This window comes from Aedes albopictus, chromosome 2 (assembly GCF_035046485.1).
Source record: "Aedes albopictus strain Foshan chromosome 2, AalbF5, whole genome shotgun sequence".
Taxonomy (NCBI): Eukaryota; Metazoa; Arthropoda; class Insecta; order Diptera; family Culicidae; genus Aedes; species Aedes albopictus.
The window spans coordinates 136,889,682-136,909,182 of NC_085137.1; the positions used below are offsets into that span (position 1 = coordinate 136,889,682).

Sequence of the window (19,501 nt, forward strand, 5' to 3'; positions counted from 1 at the left end):
TAAAGAACGAGCTTTGAAGGAAACCGTGAAAGATTTCTTAAAGGAATTCTAGGAGGAAGTTCTTAATGAATCCGAATAGTGATTCTTGATGAAATTTATGTAGGGATTTCTTAAGGAATCGTTGGAGAAGTTTAAGAGAAATTTCAGAAGTTACCCTTTCCAAAGGAATCGGTAATAAAATATGAAAAAATGTAGAATCGTCTAAGTTTCTGATTTTTTAAGAAAACCGCTGGAAGAATTTCTAAAGAATTCCGTGTAAAATTTTCCGAGAGCAGCTCAAATGGATTTCTAATAGAATTTTAGAGAAATTCTATAAAGGACACCCAATAGAAATTGCTAAGGTGATCCATGCAAGATTTAAAAAAAAAACCCCCGGGAAGATTTTTTGAAGGAGCTGGATGACTTTTTAAAAGCAATCCTAAGAGATACTTCTAAATGTACAAACGTAGCAATTTTGAAAGCATTCCATTATAGTTTTTTCATAGAAGTTCTTGAGAAGAAATTTCTGGTGTAATCTGTAACGGTGTTTCTGTAGGAATCCCTAGACAAATTTCAAAAAAAAATACTAAGGTAATACTAAAAGAGTTTCTGTTGGAGCTTAATATTTTTCAAAAGAACCAGTGGAGATATTTCTAGAGGATTTCCTAGATAAGTTTCTAAAGAAATCCATGAAGAAATTAGTCAGGAAATCTGTGGAAAGTTTTCACAAGGAATCCTTGGTGAATTTTTTTTTAGAAAATTTGGTGGAATTTCTGAAGAAAACTTTCGCCCTTCAGAACGCGCGCCGTTAAAAAAAGGGCAACTCTACCAAAAAAAAATTAAAAAATGGATAGTGCTTTACTTAGATCGGTGTCGTCATAATTAAAAATGGTGGTTTCTCTTTAAAACAAAATCTCTGGAGGATCCTCCAGTTATTTCTTCACGTATATTTATCAGATTTCTCTTTCCAGATGATTTTAGAGATTCCTTCAGTATTTTCCCGTGAAATTCTGCTCAGGTTCCTATGAGGAACTCCTCCAGGAATTTCTTAGGATATTTGCCTGAAAAACCTCCAGATAACCTTTCTCAGACTTCTCCTGCTAATGAGCATGGAATTACTCCAAGAGTCTCTTTTGAGAATGCTTGACATTTTCTTCCAGAATTTTCTTCAAGGGACTACCCTCCAGGAATTTGTGCGGAGATTTCTTCAGGAATTAATAGGTTTTCCAAGGATTCCTGTGGAGGGTTTTCTCCAGCGGTTTCATTTGTCTCTCAGCTTAGATGCTCAGACGTTGAAAGCCACCAGAAACTTTTCCGAGTATCACGCCAATGAGTTCCAATTGTTTCTCAATATTATTCAATTTTATTATTGATAGCAAATGACTTCGAAGAATTAAGCTGTGAGATATCAAAGGCGATAACAGCTTATTTAGTACACTATAAGCTCTTTTTATGCACATGGCAGAGGTGCATCAATTAAAAAAGGCATAAAAAGAGGGATATTTGTGCATAAATTAAGTTTGGGCTTTAAAGAGTGAATCTAGTTTGCGAGAACAGGTCTCCCTCCTGGACATTAGAGATGGGGCTAAGGGGGTTTCCAGAAAGTTCCCAGAAAAGCCAACCAAGGGGGTTGCAAGGGACTTTAGAGGCGCTACAAGAGCCTTTTAAGTGCGTTCTGTCAGGTTTTGTTGGCGTTTTATCGGGATTACGGGAAATTCAAAGGCATTTCAATAGCATCGAAGGGATTTCAGGGGCTTTTCAAGAGGTTTTAAGGGCCATCCAGAGGATTTCAGGAGCTTTGAAAGACCGTTACAAGGAGTTTGAGGGGCGTTTCATGACATTTCAGAAAGTTTCAGGGGATTTCAGAAACATTTTAAGGGCGTTCCTAGCGGTTTTAGGGGTGTTTTAAGGGGTTTCAGGTGAGTCTCAGGAGGTTTCTGGAGCCCAAAGAGGTTTCAAAGGAATTTAAAATTGGTTATGATGCTTTCAAGGGCGTTTCAATGAAATTATGGAAGTATCAGGGGCGTTTCGAGGCATTTCAGGTCAGGGCCGTGTTTTGGACTTTCAAGAACGCCCTTAAATCTAAGAGCATTTCAGGGGCCTTTTTAAAGATATTGTGATGGGGTCTCTGAAAAGCCTCTCAAACTTCTTTAAATGTCTCCAAAATCCCTGCAAAACTTACATGAACTCCATATAATGCACCTGAGACTTTCCGAAATTCCCTAGTGCTCAAATTCATAGCACAAGTTCCCCAGTTATTCTCCAACAAGAAACGTTTAGCGTCCATTTGAGATGTAACACAAACAAAACCAAAAGAATAAAGAAAACAAATGTTTAAAGCCTTCTCTGTATCGGGCATATAGGAAAACATCGGTTTTATGATACGTTCAGATCTTTTTTCTTAATAACTATACTTCAAATTTTTTCAGCTTGATATTTTTGAGCATTTTGAATACATTTCATATGTAGAAGAAGAGTCCTGTCACCACTGGGTATTCAAATCGGATTTTTAGTTTTTTCTTGTATGTGCAAGGTTAATGCCAGTTAGCATCAGATAAAGCATAATTAGAAGTTTGAAAGAATTGCTTTGGCGGTGGCATATGACTATGAAGCAAATTGTTTCGATTAGCAGCGAGTGTAAAGCTCATTTTAGTTTAGTGAGAAGAAATTAGTATCGGAAAGTGCATGTATTTTCATATTTACGAATTTTGGTGGCCGGATCATGTGGAGATCTGGCACTCCCAGAGTATCGACTGGAATACTTACATTCCCGGGAAACTGAAACAAAACCAAAGTTGGGGAATGTCAATGATCGTGTGAGGGGGGAAGGAGATTTCATTCGGTTTCAAGTGTGACTTTCCAGAATTAACCCCATTTTATAAAAGACGCTATATTCATCAAACTCACCTATCGAAATCGGTCAGCCGGGACGAGTCTCGGAATCCTTTGGCAAACGGGTTCGAATCGATTTTGAGCTTGGTGATGAGCTGGTTCTGGTAGGCCGTGACGGCCGTGAAAATCGTCTCCGGAAAGACGTACGTCTTGTGGTCGACTTCCTGCAGTTCCTTTGGCGAGCTGGGAATGTTTTGGCCTGGACCGAGCCGCACCAGATGAATGCGCGGTTGGTAGCGGTGCATCGAATTCAACACGATCTGGAATGGGATAGAAAGAATTGTTTGATAAGATGTTGTTGACGCGAAACCCTCATCCTTCTTCGACCGGAAGAACAATCTGTAACAATCCCCCAACCCCCAGCTGTAATCGACAACTAACAGCGCCATTAGCGACATCCGTTGACCCCAGCCCCAGCCACACATAAAACCGATCGCGCGCTAATTTCAACACATATGTGTCACTAATTTATGCAAATCGAACTTGCTCCACCGAGAGACTGCGGTGCGGCTGCCACCTAGCTAATGTGGTAATTAAAATTCAAACCGATAATCCGTCGGCATCACCACGTCTATTCTAGTATAGGTAGTTATGGGTACAGCTTATGGTATATGCGCCAAATAGGTGATAGCTACTCCCCGCCTCCTACCTAAAGCATCTAACGGAGGTGGCAGAAGCGTGAAAGAGGCTGAGGAGCTGTCTAACATTTGCGGATAATTTAATCCGGAAATAATATGTTCCCGAGGCTGCTGGTCCCACGCGAGCTGCCACGAAAATAGATTCGATCCTAATCGGGTTTGATCCATATACTGAGTTGCGTAATGGTGGGATCACAAGCATTTTGGGGAAAAAGAACAAGATGAATTAAAAGGAAAAATAGGCAGACAATATAAGGGAGTAATTACCAGAGAAGTTTATAAAGTTGAAAGACCAAAGTGTTCACTTTCCAAATATTTCACTCATTTTTTTTCGAAACTGCTATACAGTGATCACTGCGAGTAACAGAAACCTTTGCAGCTGATTCAAAAGAACATCCTTCAGGTATCAGTAGGTCGGCCCCACAGGCACGTTCTCCTCCATTTGGGAAATTTGTGCCATCGTCATGAACACGAGCCTATTCATTATTTACCTGACGGAGGAGGGAAGGGAAAAGGATAGCACAGGGGAAAGGACAGGTAAGGGAATAGGATCGTCATACACACAAAAGCGTACCACAATGTGTTCACATAGCGTCCTGAAAAGGACACTCTGATAACGCACAAGCGTACCACAATGGGTTCAAACAGCGCCCTGAAAAGGACACTCTGATAACGCATAAAGCGTAAAGAGAGCCTATAGCTCTTTACCACAGCGGGTCAAGAACAACAGAACGTCCTGAAGATTCAGGTTTCTGAAGTTAGTTTCACTTAATAAGTGTTTTCCGAGTACTCTACTCGGAAACGCAGTTGCGTAAAAACTGGACAGTTACATATTAAATGATACGAAGTTCCATAATCGGATTCACAGCTATCACAGGCAAATGAATCAGCATACTGAATATTCGCCATGTGATAGCTGAGTCGGCAGTGACCAGTCAATGCATTGACCAGCGTGCTGCAATTCTGCTTTGACAGATTTGTTAGATACTTTGCCACCCCTAGAGATGGCTCAGTACAAGACAATTTTGTTTGACGACATGACTCCAAACTATTCCAGTATTGGTTGTGCTGAGTGGCAGCCCAGGTGTCAATCTGAAGCTTTACCCAACACTTGGATACCGGAATAGCTGGCTCAGGGCCAATGAAGTCATGTGATGCTCCAGTGCGAGCTAACTCATCAGCCAATTCATTTCCAGCGATGGGAGAATGGCCAGGTACCCATACAAGGTGAACAGCGTTTGTTGAGTTCAGCTCCTCGATTTGAGTTCGACAAGCGATAACTATCTTCGACCTAGAGTTGGCCGAAGCAAGTGCTTTAATAGCAGCCTGGCTATCTGAACAGAAGTATATTACTTTGCCCATAACATGCTGCTGAAGTGCTGATTGCACTCCGCACATAAGAGCAAAAATTTCGGCCTAAAAAACGGTGCAGTGTCTACCAAGTGAATAAGACTAATGCAGCCTTAGCTCACGAGATTAAACACCAGCACCTGCTCGACCTTTGAGAAGGGAGCCATCAGTGTAACATACGATGCCGTCTGAAATACTTCTCTCCAAATAACCAGATGTCCTCTCTTCCCGGGAAGGGAATTTCGTGGAAAATGTCCTATATGTAAAATTACAAACAATTGTAAGATCACTTGGAGCAAGAACAATTTTGTCCCAATTCACCAAAAGTGAAAACAACGTGGTGTGTGTTAATGTGCGGTTCACAGGAGTTTCCCTAGTAGACCGAGTACCCGTAACCGGTAAGTGCAAGAAAGTGCTTCTTGTTTGAGATGAATGTGTAGTGGGGAAACGTCAAAGAGAACTTCGAGCACTGCCGTAGGAGTTGAAGAGAACGCTCCAGACATCGCCATTAAGCACATCCTTTGGAGATGGCCTAATTTTGATTGGACCGTTCTCACTTCGCCCTTTTGCCACCACACAAGACATCCATAAGCCAATATTGAACGAACAACAGTTGTATAAATCCATTTGATATACTTGGGTTTAGGACCCGAAGTTGTACCAAAGGTTCGCCGGCATTGCCCGAAGGCCATACAAGCTTTCTTGATTCTGAACTCAATGTGAGGTGTCCAGGAAAGCTTTGAAACGAATCGGTAATTTATCAGTGCCGGGCCGACTCAGGACACAAGAGATTCCGGCAATCCCAGGGTTGGCTAGCTACCGGGTAATCAAGGGCGGTTCGCGATACAAAAACACTAAACACAGAGAGCTTTCACGTTACTAGTATAATTTATTAAAAGTCCTATTTGTGGCGTGTGCGTGTTGTTCTGTGTAATAAAATTTGTGTTAATTTGTTAAGTGTGGCCTATTTCTATATTCGGTGGTACCGGTACATACCGCTGCGTTGATGGTGCTGGGTTCGGTGGCCGACACAGCGACTCCAGTCGAGCTGTGCGGCCGGAAATCTCGCCGGATGGCAAGGCGAGCGGTGTCTAGGGCCGGTACTCGGCCGACGGACCAGCGGGCGTTGCTGGTGGGGGGATGCAGGCGTCTTCCCTCTTGGACGCAATCGGCCGGCCGTGGACTAACCACCTTGGACGGCCGAGAGGGGAAATCTCCTTTGCTTTTAGGGCCTATGCCCGAGATATCGTCCTATTGCGGACGGCGTAACTCCTTTACGAGTTAGGCGCGGAAGCCTTACGGCTTCGCGGGCCGACCCGTGTGCTGGACGGTGGAACCTATTAAAAGGTCCAACAAAAGAGGTCCTAATGGACGGATACATTATAAAAAAAGAACTTCAAATAAAGTGCAGGGTATTCAATTTACCTGAGCGGTATCTTCCCCAACGATTCCTCTAGCAAATGCCAGTAAAAGGGGGGGGGGTTAACTGGTTCAACCACTGCACTGTTAAAGGAACACGTCTTAAGCACACGGACGCCTGATTTTTCTGCAAATTTTAAGCAATGGCCGTTCATTTACAATATTCTCCCTTTCCCGTCATTCTCATTATTTCATTACTGCTCATTTCTTCAGCCATGTTTTGTAATTGGTAGCAGACAACGAATTCACAGCGGTACGGGACCCTATCACTACTGTGGTATTTCTACTGTTCTTACACAAGAAACGTGAAGGGTCCAACAAACAACATTAAATACAAAACAAAAATCCACAATTTGTAACCAAACGGTTACAGCTTGGAATCAAGAATGACTCCAACGTATTTTACCTGTTCAGTCACATTGATTTCAGAATTACAGAGACGCAAAGGTCGAACGCCATTACGGTTTCGCCTTTCCGTGAAAATAACAATAGATGTTTTACTCAGATTAACCAAAAGGCCATATTGGCGACACGAACCCTCAACAACTTGAAGAGCGTTTTGAATCAGGTCAAAAAGAGTGCTGATGCACATACCGACTAACAATGTTAGGTAGTCGTCGGCAAAACCATAAGTAGGAAAACCGCTATTGTTGAGTTGCCTCAACAGCGCAGCGTATCTGCTACGAGATTCCACAAAAGCGGCGACAAGACTCCCACTTGGGGGCATCCACAAACACTCAATTTCCTATTCGCCGCTTGACGCCATGTCGAGAAGAGATGGAAATCATTGTACCATGGCCCCGTGCGGCTTCCAATATGGCATCGCGAAAGGCACGTTGTCAGAGACACCCTCGATATCTAAGAAAACACCCGAGCAGGATTACTTTTGAGCGAATGCCTACTCGAAATCGTAAACAACTTTGTGTAAAAGAGTCACAGTGGACTTTCCAAATTGGTAAGCATGTTGGTTCACATGAAGAGGCACATTGACCAGATGAACATCACAGATGTGATGATCAACAATGCGTTCTAAGCATTTCAGAAGAAAAAAGATCAAACTTATAGGTCTGAAACTCTTTGCTTCTTCATACGACGCACGACCCACTTTCGGAATAAACTTGACAGTTATATCCCGCCAGGATTTGGGAATATACCCCGTAGCAAAACTGCAAACATGTAGTTGTTTCAAAACATGTTTGAAATGATCAAATCTCTTCTGAAGCAAAATAGGATAAATCCCATCTGCCCCAGGACATTTGAAAGGAGCAAAGCTATTTAGTGCCCAGTCAATCGATTCTAAAGTTATGATACTCCGAGCCAAAGCTAAAGAATCATAACTACAAAAAAAGACATCAGGTTCATCCGAAGATGTAATATCCACATATCCGGCAAGTGTGTACTGAATAAATATTCCAGAACTTCATCATCAGAGGAAGTCACATCGCCATTTGGCAAACGAAGTTCGTTCACTTGAAAATCCTTAGATTTTGCAAGGATTTTGTGCAACCGACTGGCTTCACTCAAGGCTTCCAGCCGGATCGTTCAGCAGATCAAAGAGCTTTCTGGTAGGCCTTGCGAGCCGACCTGAAAGCCTCCGATCCAGCAGAACGTCGTCTGTTCCAACTCTTACTACATTGTTCCCTGAGCTTCGCCAGTTCAGAGTTCCACCAAGGGGTTCCTCTTGTGATCTTCACTGACCGCAGAGGGCAAGCTTCTTTAAAAGCTACCATGATGAAGGCCGTTGTAGTATCAACGGCATCATCGAAATCATTTGGAGCGTCAATGAATGGTGAGTATCCATGAAATTTGGCTGCAACCAAATCGGTAAAGAGATCCCAGTTGGTTGACCGGGGGTTCATGAAACGTAAAGTTTGCGAAGTAACATTCACATGTTCAAACAAGATGTAGCGATGGTCAGATAAAGGTTCTTCATCTGACACATGCCAATTGTCTAACACTTCCTCTCTTGCAGATACCATGAAGGTTGGGCGGTTTCCTATGTTAAGCAATCCAAGATACTTAAGTATTCCATCAAACTGGAGCCTCTCAAATTGATGTATGAGCTGCCCTAGATTATATGGTGAGCATTAGCATCACTGCCAACAATTAGCGGAAGGCCTTTTGAAGTGCAGTATGCGATGACTTGTTTGAAAGCATCCGTAGGGGATGGTTCATCATGCGTTAAATAAACCGAACCGAACATCTCTAGTAGTTAGTTCAGAGATGAGTGTAGCAACGATTGCGTTGTTGACAAGCACACATGCTCGAGGCATGACACGTGAGTTTGCCATTTCATTTTTACTGAAAGTAGCAAACACCGGATCCACAAGGGTTCCTAGATAGAAATTCCCCTTACGAAAGTAAGGCTCTTGGACTAACGCCACTTGGGCTGTACCATTTTGCATAAGTCTGCAAAGATTGATCGTTGCTGTTTTTTTGTGCTGAAGATTAATCTGAGCTATCCTAACCGTAGCCACTACCCAAACTAGGCTAGATTAAATTCTTAACAATCACATAATAAGTGAACGAACCCTTCCCCGTGCACCAAAGTGTACCGAAAGGCTACATGTTCATTCCAAAAACAAATTTCCGTGAAAAGGCTCGAAGGGTCATGTCACATGTACTGATCAACTCATTTCGACGAATTGCGGTGATGTCTGTATGTGTGTATGTATGTATGTATGTATGTCTGTGCGCAAAAAGAGTTCACTCACTTTTAAAGCACTTTCCATTGGTCGATTTTACGGATTGCAGCTTGAATTGAACCGGAACTTTACCGCTTTATTGGCTATTTAAAATGGTCCGGATCGGTCAAGGCGTTCCGAAGTTATGGCCATTTCAGTGATTCAGACCAGTACCGGTAGAACTGGCCGTATATAAGTAGAACTGAACCAAACCCCATCATGCGACACATTAAACTGCGACGATTTTTGTAACCTTTAGCATTGTTGACGAATTATGTGCAGAAATCAACACTGGAGCCCAGAAATTCCACGATGTCGGCCTAATATTCAAGATGGCGACTGTTTATTGTAGTTTTGAGCCCTGAACCCATGCAATATAGGTATACTTGTTATGAGGAAAATGTCTGTACTCCAAAATGATGACCAAAACATCCAGGATGATGGTCTAAAATCCAAGATGGCTGCTCCAAATTCAAAATGGCGACTTTTTCATGAAGTTTTAGGCTCTAAAACCATGTAGTATGGGTATACTACCCATGATCGCATATCAATCCCATATTTGCTGGGTTTCCTATTCATATGGGACAATTATGCGATCATAGGCAGTGTATTTAGTATAGGGAAGATGAAAATGGCGATCAGAAAATCGAAGATGGTGGCCTAAAATTCAAGATGGCGACTGTTTAATGGAGTTTTAGGCCCTTAAACCAAGCAATATGGGTATATATGGTGTGGGAAAGATTTTTAGAGTCCAAAAATGGTGACCAGAATATCCAAGATGGCGGTCTCAAATCTAAGATGACGGCTCCAAATTCAAGATGGCAGCTAATTGTGTTTTAGGCTCTACATCCATGCAATATGGGTATATTTAATGGGAAAGATGTCTTGAGTCCAAAAATAACGACCAAAACACCCAAGATGGCTATCTAAAATCGAATATGTCAAGGTAAACTTCTAGTCCAAAAAAGCATTTTTTTATGATTTTTAAATGTCAATATTAGGACATTCTGCTACACCAAAACCTCCGTTTAGGTGACGAGTCAGTACTGCCTAAATAGGATTTTTATCTAAATGGATTCAGTTTGTTTCTAAAATGGAATTGAAGATTGCAATGAAGTTTAAGAAGGGCGAGTGACCTGGAGATTTAAAGGGGGCCAAGTGGGGTTTCACAGGGACTTCATGGGAATTTCAGGAGGGAGAGGGGGGCGTTGTCACAGGTGTTGTACCGGGTTGACTTTAGGGGTATTTTCGGATAGTTTGGAACAGTCTCAGTTGCGTTACATGGGATCCGATGGGGTTTAAAGTGGATTTCGAGGGCAGAAAGCTTTAGAGGGTTTTGGCGAGTTTCAGAGGCGTTATGAAGGCGTTACGAAGGCGTTACGGGGGTATCTGAGGGTCACAGGAGCGCTACATGGGATCCGAGGGGGTTTTAGGGGGATATTGAAGGCATTTCAGACAGCTTCAGATGATTTTTGGCGAGTTTCAGAGGCATTACTCAGGCGTTACGTAGGAGATTTCGGTGGTTTCTGAGGGTCTCAGGGGCGTTACATGGGGTCCGAGGGGTTTTTAGGAGGATTTCGAGGGCGTTTTAGGAAGCTTCACACGATTTTGACGGGTTTTGGAGGCTTCACATAGGCGTTTTAGGGGGTTTCGGAGGGTCTCAAGAGTGTTACAGGGGATTTTGAGGGGGGTTAAGGGGGCTTTCAGTTTCTGAAAATACATTTTGGATCACAGCTCTTAACCGTTATGTGTCCGACAAACTTTTTGCTTTTTTTTACACCGTGCCCATTTAAAAAGGGCGCTGGGTACCCGGGTACCCTGTCGGCCACATAAGGATTAAGTAAGCTTCAGAGAGATTTCAGCGGCGCTTCAAAGCGTTTCTTAAACGATTCAGGTTGCTCAAGAAAGTTCTTAGGAAACCTTAAACAGTCCCAAACCAACCCCATCGCCTCTCATTGCTCTCCCCTGAGCATGCCCTGAATTCCTTTGAACTCCACTTGCAACTTAATTCCTTTAAACCAACCTTATCCCTAATTTAAAACACTCCAACTACTCTGAACACAATCAGAATCCATTAAGGTAACGTTACCTAAATGGAGGGGCCTAAATAGATTTTACCTAAATGGATTCGACCTAAATGGAGGTTTGAGTGTATTACCAATTTAAAACATAATCATACATGTAATAAGGTTTTGGGTTATCATTCACCAAGATACTCATATAATTTCGTAAAGCACTGTATGCCCCAAAACACTCCTACTAACGAGATGCGAGATGGCGATGTGAGATGGCGATGCGATGATGTTAGAACCTATCTGTAGACATAGAACGTAAATAGTCACAAATTAGCTGTTGGCCTAGCAGCAATCAGCCAACCAACCAACTGACAAACACCGCTCAAACTAGGACCGACCCAACCATGCCTCGAATTCTAAATACAGCCAAGGACCAAGACAAGGACGACGTCGACGACGGATGCTACCAACAAGCGACAAGGCCCCTCCTGGATGGAGGGGGCTTGGTAATTAAAGATGTTGAAAATGAACCGTTCTATATGCTGACAATGTCTTCTGCCAGATTAGGTGAAACGAGCGAGGAGGACAAGGACGAAGACTATGAACGGAACGATGGAGATGAGCTGTGAAAAGCTTCAACGAAAGGCGAGGAAGAATCGATTTGTCGTCAGCTTCATCGTCGTCGTCGCCGTTCCGGAGTTTGTTAGGTAGGTAATCCTTTTTCGGCGACCGACGAACGTCGTGTCCTCCAGGATCGGATGGTGTGGTGTTTGCCTGGTTAGTGTTGGTGTCGGATCGTTACCATGGTGACCCCCTCCGTTGCGTTGCGAAGGTGTTGGTGTGCGAAGATTAGAACATCGTTGAAGCGCATGTCTTCAAACCAACACTTGCTCAGTCGGGTTGGACGTCGACGACGTCTGTGTGGGAGGGGAAGTGGGGTGGACGCTACCACCCACCGACGCCAAGGGGGTGTTTGTATGTTGTGTAGCAATCAGCAGGATACATAGAGAGCGTGTTTAGCATAAAAATGGCTCTCGTCTCGGTGGTCTACACAGCAGCAGCAGCAGCAGCAGCAGCAGCAGGAGCAGATATCGCTGTCTCGTTTGGCTGGTCGTCGTTGAGTCGTCTGTCGAGTGAAGATGTGTTTGCGAACAACCGAGCGGGCGCGAGGTGTTAGTTTGATAAATTAGGTACGAAGCATAAAATACGCTGTTGATGGCGGGGATGGTCACACAGTGAAAATTTCGTGCAAAACTTAACTACCGTGCCGACGACGAGTTGAGTTTCGGCGATGATAATGGTGGTACGCAGGCTGTCTGTCTGGGCGAGGCTGTCGGACGAGAGGATCTTGACAAATTGATCTTTTTCCAGGGCCATTTTTCGTCCGACCTGGTCTGGGTTGGGTACAGTAGCGGTCAAAGGTTGTATCATTGTTTTGTGTGACTTATATCGGTCTTTGCAGTCTTCTGCTTTGATATCTTTGATTTTTATCTGTAATAATAAGATTTTTAACCCTATGCTAGTTTATCTCAGGATCCACGCTTTACTTCCCTTCCGAAAGAAGAACTCACATTTTGTGAATTTGCCGTTAGGGAAAGGTGAGCGTTCTAACCATCATATCAGGTTCTTTCCAAATACTTTTAAAGTTCGAACTCAAAAAAAAACAGCCCATTTGTCAAATAATTTAGAAACACCACTGTAACCATCTCGAACTTGGGATGAGACTACCAGATCTCTTGCGGTTACTTCCAGCAACGAAAGGATGCTACTGGGACGATGATGCTGTTGAAACCCACTGGACCGTGACCGGTTAACCGGAGCATACTGACTGAATCAAGATTCAACCTTTCCGATTACCAACCAGATAGAGGAGAGGAATGAGCGCCGCCCCAGAGCCCAGAGACGTGTTAAAATGTGACTGAAAACTATCTGTTATCGAGAGTGTCCACCGCACCGACTAGAGACGAGTCGACCGACTTCGGTTTGATTGATTTTCTGGTCACACCAGAACCGGGGCCGGAACACTGCTGACCGTCTGACCGTTAGCAGCCGACCGAACTGGGGGACGAAACTGGTGCTGTCCCAAATTCAGTCGAGCGTTTCAATTAGAACATTGTTCGGTGTAGTTCATGTGTGTGAGCGCGCGCGGGCGCAGGGGTCCTTCGGGAACGAGGGAAGCAACGAGACGCACCGTCAGGCAGTAACAGTAGTGAAGTTTGGAAGCGTAGAACCGGGTATAAATTACATTAATTTATATGTTCGTCTCCCGCCACACCACACCTAGGACTAGGAGGAGGAGGAGGAGGAGGAGGTGGAAGAACAATCCGATTTGCCTGACGAGGGTGACACTTGCGAGCAGCAGTTTGAAGAGGGTACCACCCTCATACTAATTATCCGGAATGTCTCAATAAAAACGCCGGCCATAAATTATACGGCTGTAGACGGGGGTGTAGTGAGGAGGATTTTCGGAAATTTTATAACTGGGTAATGAAAAAAAAATGGGTTTGGAATCTCAGAGAATTTTCATCATTCCCCTATAGATTTCCCTATAAGGCTTATTCCATGGGTTCGCAGGAAATCCTCCATGATTTTCTCGATGTTTCACAGGAATATCACTTGCTTAGGGGTCTCCAGTTAACCTAGTAATTCAGGCCATGGATCGCCAATCCGAAGACGGTTCGATTCCTGTTCTGGTCGAGAAAATTCACTCAACTCCCTGGGCATAGTGTATCATTGTACTTGCCTCACAATATACAAATTAATGCAATGGCAGGCAAAGAAAGCCCTTCAATTAATAACTGGGGAAGTGCTGTGGAGGCAGGCCAAGTCCCAGTGGGGACGTCGAGCCATTAAGAAGAAGAAGAAGAAGAAAAATATCACTTGCTTAGGGAATTTTTTCAGCGATTTCTTCCGGAACTCATGCGAAGATTATTCTAGAATTTCTTGAAGCCTCATGCTAAAATTTTTCAAGCCGTTTCTGTTGGGACTTTTCTATGAATTGTTCCATATATTCCCGCAAAACTTTTTTTTTTCAAGAATTTCATCTGAAATTCTAACCAGTATTTTCTCAGAGAATTCAATCGTAATTCTTCCAACAATCATGTAGGAATTACTCCATGAATCTTTCCAGAAAATTCTCTAGGAATGCCTCTAACGATTTCTTGGGAGATTACTCAAGCGATTTTTTCAGGAATTCCTTTAGAGGTTTCTTAAGAAACTATTTACGGGATTCTCTCAGAAAGTTGGAAATGTAAAGTCCTGAAACAAAACGTTCCAACATTGAGCCAGAAAAATAAGCAAAATATTTGAAATTTTATACCAAGTAAGCTTCAACAGTATCAACAACAACAAATAATTGAGAAATCTTCCACATGGCTAGATTTCAAGTTTGTTTCTCGAGAGATTACCGGGCGGATTCCTGTAAGTTTGGCACCAGGAACAATTAATGAAAGGTACCTGTACAACTACCTTGTTGAGAGACTGCCTGGAACAATTCCTCGAAGAATTTATCCCCAATAAAAATGATTTTTAACCTCAGGAGTAAGTTTAATCTAATATGGATTATTAAATACTGAAAAATTTGGCCTTAACCTTTCAGGACGCGCGCCTGTTTAAGCCTAAAACTTCACCGCGCTCATACTGTATATGATGAGAGAGGTTTTTCGGTAGTATTGTACTTTTTACAACGGCACGCGTCTTGAAGGGTTATTGCGATTATGTTTCGTGTGACTTATTAGTTTCAAACTAAAAGATTCTCATCTAAATTAATTTGGAAGGATAGCTATAAAGTATTTATTTACCAGTGCGCCTCTCTGTGCAGATCTTGGTGAATGAATCTGTAAGAGAACAAAACGACAGCTTAGGAAGGTGCATTATTTTAAAGGAAAAAATAATTAGATGAGATATCTGATAGATCTTTAGGATAGGCAATAAGACACATTTCATGCAGCCAAGTTAAAGAATGTCACTTTTATTTCAATTATGGAGAAAAACCACAAAAAATCCCAACTGCCGTTTTATCGAGTATCATTTTAATACTAAAACTTTTTCAGGAATCTTTGTAAAAATCTGCATTAAATATTCCTGGGAGTTGGCACACTGGTCTAGTATCAGAACTAGCTGAGTAACAGTTTCTTAAGCTGAAGTTTGCTTAAGAACAAACACCTTGAAATCCCACTGCAATAATGCATCAGAACTTCAGACGCACAAATCTCAAGAAGCAAGCTTCAAACAACAGTGCATTTTATTATTCTGTTCTTGCTCACTTGAAATAAGCTTAAAATAAGAAGATTAGGCGCGTTGGTTTTGTTTACGAAGAGATTTGTGCGCTCAAAATCGTGAGTAGGTGCTAAAGTCGGCCATTTTGGGTTTCTAACAAGTCTGTCCTTAAGAGTGATTTGTTTCACTCTTGTACAGCAAAAATGTTTGTTGGGTGCAGGGATGTCAGATGATTTTTTTGAAAAATCTCTATCCCATACAAAATGTATGTGAAATCTATATCCCAAACAAAAATAAAAAAAAAAATCCCCTTGCTTAAAAAGTTGTAGGCTGAGTGTACCAGTTATCGCCATGGTGGTTCCCTATTTGGCCATAGTGGTTATTTAAGATAATTCAAAATTTTGCATCATTTCAAGAGTTTTAATGACAAGATACGTTTAAATTATTGCTACTAAAGCTTTCATAATAAGTCAAAGCTTTAAAACTTTCCAAATTACCACTATGGCCAAATAGGGAACCACTAGATATTATACATTTACCAAAGGATCCATTTAGGCTATTTTTGGAGAAATATTTTTCAAAATCATGAAAGTAATCCACTAAGTATTGAGAGTTCTGAGCAAATTTTTGAAGGTATTTATCTAAAATAAATATTCCTTACGATTCCATGTAGACCAGCGTTTTTTTTTTTTATTTTAACTACGGGGACAGGTGAGTCTTGGGCTGATTTCGGATGGGTAAACCGAAGATTTGCGTGCTATCTAAATCGGCATAAAATGATAGGTATAATATACCATACGCATAATAAACATTAGGCCGGAATAAATCCCGTTTTCTTCTTTTATCACAGTGTTCGTTGACTCGTCCAGAGGGGGGGGTGATAAATAATAAATGTATATGTTGGAAAAATACCCAAACAGTTAGGTTAAATTTTGCGTTCGAATTTCTTAAGAATTTTTTTGTGCGACTCTAGTTTTACCTTAAAATTTCAAAATTGTGCATTCTCTAAAAATCTTTAATTCCGACTAAAATTTTCCGAGGGCGGGGTGACATAAGAGAATGGGCGGGGTGTCTGCCTTCGAGATTGTTCATAAATTACGTCACGCTTGAAGGGGGGAAGGGGGTTCAATAAAAATGTCGACCCAAACGAAAACGTCAGGGATTACATTCAACTAGTGTGACACAGATGGAGGAGGATTTGGAAATGATCAAATTTAGCTTGATGTAATTTACGGACGTTCTCTTAGGCATAGGATAAAGTTCTCAAATCACTCCCTACTATCTTTACACCTACTCGACTAATCGGGATAAATGTCAAAGCTTATCTAATACCGAATAAAATCCTTGTTTTCTCGAACTATTCAAAATGAAACAGCTTAAGGCTCTACGGGGCGTCATCAGAACCATTAAACATTACACTCAACAGTTGAAAATCTGAGATCTTACAGCACGAAATGTTTCGAAAAATTGAGCGTTTGTTTGAATACATGCAATGAACAATTAACGACATTTTCAGTTCAATCCGTTCACCGAAAGTTGATATTTGCATCCGCCAAGTCTCGAGGCGAATGATGATGAAAGAGACGGAAAAAAGTAAAAATAACACGGTCTACCGTATCACCTTAGCTTGAGTTTTTTTTTTTTTCATTTCTACCGGAACATGAATCTCGAAGCCAGCGCTAGTGATCTTAATTCGTACAATTATGAGGCTTCAAACGAGAGGGTGAAATGTGTGACATTTCTCAAAAGAGCATAACGGAATCGTAATTTTTGCTTCCCACATAGTCTAAAACCACCACTAGGTTCGAAAATATGTCTCTTTTCCAAATGTTTAAAGGATCTTGATTACGATTGTAAAAAAGCCAGTGGTTCGTGCGCCATTCGATATGCTGGAATCCCTTTGTCTACAGGCATAAAAAATAAGTTTAAACTGTTATCTTCTCTTCTTCTTCTTCTTCTTCTTCTTCTTCTTCTTCTTCTTCTTCTTCTTGGCGTAACGTCCTCGATGGGACAAAGCCTGCTTCTCAGTTATTAACTGAGAGCTTCCTCTGCCAATGACCATTTTGCATGCGTATATCGTGTGGCAGGCACGAAGATACTCTATGCCCAAGGAAGTCAAGGGAATTTCCTTTACGAAAAGATCCTGGACCGACCGGGAATCGAACCCGTCACCCTCAGCATGGTCATGCTGAATACCCGTGCGTTTACCGCCTCGCCTATATGGGCCCTGTTATATATCCAGCGAATAGAACACTCCCTTGCAAAAAAATACGTTCACTTGCTTCTATATCAGTTCAGAAGCATGCTATTAAAAGATAGTATCTGCGTAAGGATGACTTTTACCTTGCTATTTTATCTAAAACTTTGCTGAATACTGTAAGGGTTGCATATGCTTACAAAAGTCATGGGGGAGTTATTGCGACATTTGCACCCATTTAGACTCGGCCGAAGTTCATTATCATCACAGTCGCATTTCGCACACGATTTTGCAGCGACTGACATACACAAGTTCGGTTGAGTTCAAGACAGGGGCATCGGATGCACAACAGGTAAACAAAATAAGTTTGATTAGCGTGAAATTTCGCTGGGAAATGATGATTCAGTGGATTCTCAAATTATCACAGTAGTCTAAACATTAATGAGAAACCCAATATAAGGGTGATCCTCTAGTTCTACGCAGTGTTACGCATGCACTAGATTGGTATGCATGTGCGTCCTTCAGTGTATTCGGAAAAGTTTTCGATAAAATTACAAGCTGGAGAACTTTAACTCCACACTTCACTCAGTTTGGCCAACCATCAACTAGGTGGCGGTAGTGGGCAAACGTCATACTCGAACAAAAACGATGCGAACGCCACGGATGGCCGGTTGACCAACTATAAAATTTCAAAATAAATCGTTAAATTGGTGTACGATGGGACTTATCAGAGTGTTACGTCTGTTTGTCTGTGGTGCTACTTAACAAAGTTTCGTCAAGTCTCGTCAGTGCTTGACAAATTCCTTTGTGTTCAACTGTCACCCCGACCATCGGATGTCAAAAATACATGGTAAACAAAAAATATCAGCTGATTGCATCTGTCTCATGGAATGCCTTATTAACATTTTTTTAAAACCATTGCAAAATTGATGTTACGGTCACCTTTCAGCTGTCATTGCTTCTTTTGTATTTCATCGCAACAAATAACGTATTTAAATTTTCTCCTCAACCATTCTTTCATACTAAAAGAGCTTTAGACTAAAATGGTATTTCTAAAAGATACACGAAAAAAAAATTTCCATGAAAAAAAAAATGATAATAAAAATAATTCAATAATAATCATAAAACCTCAAAATGTTTTCGTCTCAAAAAAATCGGTATACCAAATAGGCTTCCATGAAAAATAGAAAAGTGTAGGGATGTTTAAGGCAGCGGAGGAAATGACTATGTTGGTGCAGCAGAGGACGGGAACGAACCAACTCCCACGCTGAGGGAAGTTAAGGATGCCATCCACCAGCTCAAAAACAACAAAGCGGCTGGTAAGGACGGTATCGCAGCGGAACTCATCAAGATGGGCCGGAAAAGTTGGCCACCTGTCTGCACCAGTTAGTTGTCAAGATCTGGGAAACCGAACAGCTACCGGAGGAGTGGAAGGAAGGGATAATCTGTCCCATCCACAAGAAAGGCGACAAATTAATGTGTGAGAACTTTCGAGCGATCACCATTTTGAATGCCGCCTACAAAGTGCTATCCCAGATCATCTTCCGTCGTCTTTCACCTAAAGTAAATGAGTTCGTGGGAAGTTACCAAGCCGGTTTCATCGACGGCCGATCGACAACGGACCAGATCTTTACCGTACGGCAAATCCTCCAGAAATGCCGTGAATACCAGGTCCCAACGCATCACCTGTTCATCGACTTCAAAGCGGCATACGACAGTATCGACCGCACAGAGCTATGGAAAATTATGGACGAGAACAGCTTTCCCGGGAAGCTGACTAGACTGATAAGAGCAACGATGGACGGTGTGCAGAACAGCGTAAGGATTTCGGGTGAACTATCCAGTTCATTTGAATCTCGACGGGGACTACGACAAGGTGATGGACTTTCCTGCCTACTATTCAACATCGCCCTGGAAGGTGTTATGCGACGAGCCGGGCTCGGGGTACGATCTTCACGAAATCCAGCCAATTTGTATGTTTTGCGGATGACATGGATATTATTGCTAGGACATTTGGAACGGTGGCAGAACAGTACACCCGCCTGAAACGTGAAGCAGCAAAGGTCGGACTGGTGGTGAATGCGTCTAAGACAAAGTACATGCTGGTAG

At 42.2% G+C, this 19,501-nt stretch overlaps 1 protein-coding gene across 1 annotated transcript in view; it reads right to left on the minus strand.

Moving 5' to 3' along the window:
• Positions 1-19,501, minus strand: part of LOC115255405 (T-box protein H15-like) — a 209,511-nt gene that overhangs the window by 46,455 nt on the left and 143,555 nt on the right. Inside the window, exons 4-6 of the mRNA XM_062850500.1 lie at positions 14,778-14,813; positions 2,887-3,131; positions 2,746-2,757 (exon numbers count right to left, since the gene is read on the minus strand). Of these exons, the coding sequence (XP_062706484.1) occupies positions 2,746-2,757; positions 2,887-3,131; positions 14,778-14,813 (293 nt within the window). The remainder of the gene's footprint in view (positions 1-2,745; positions 2,758-2,886; positions 3,132-14,777; positions 14,814-19,501) is intronic.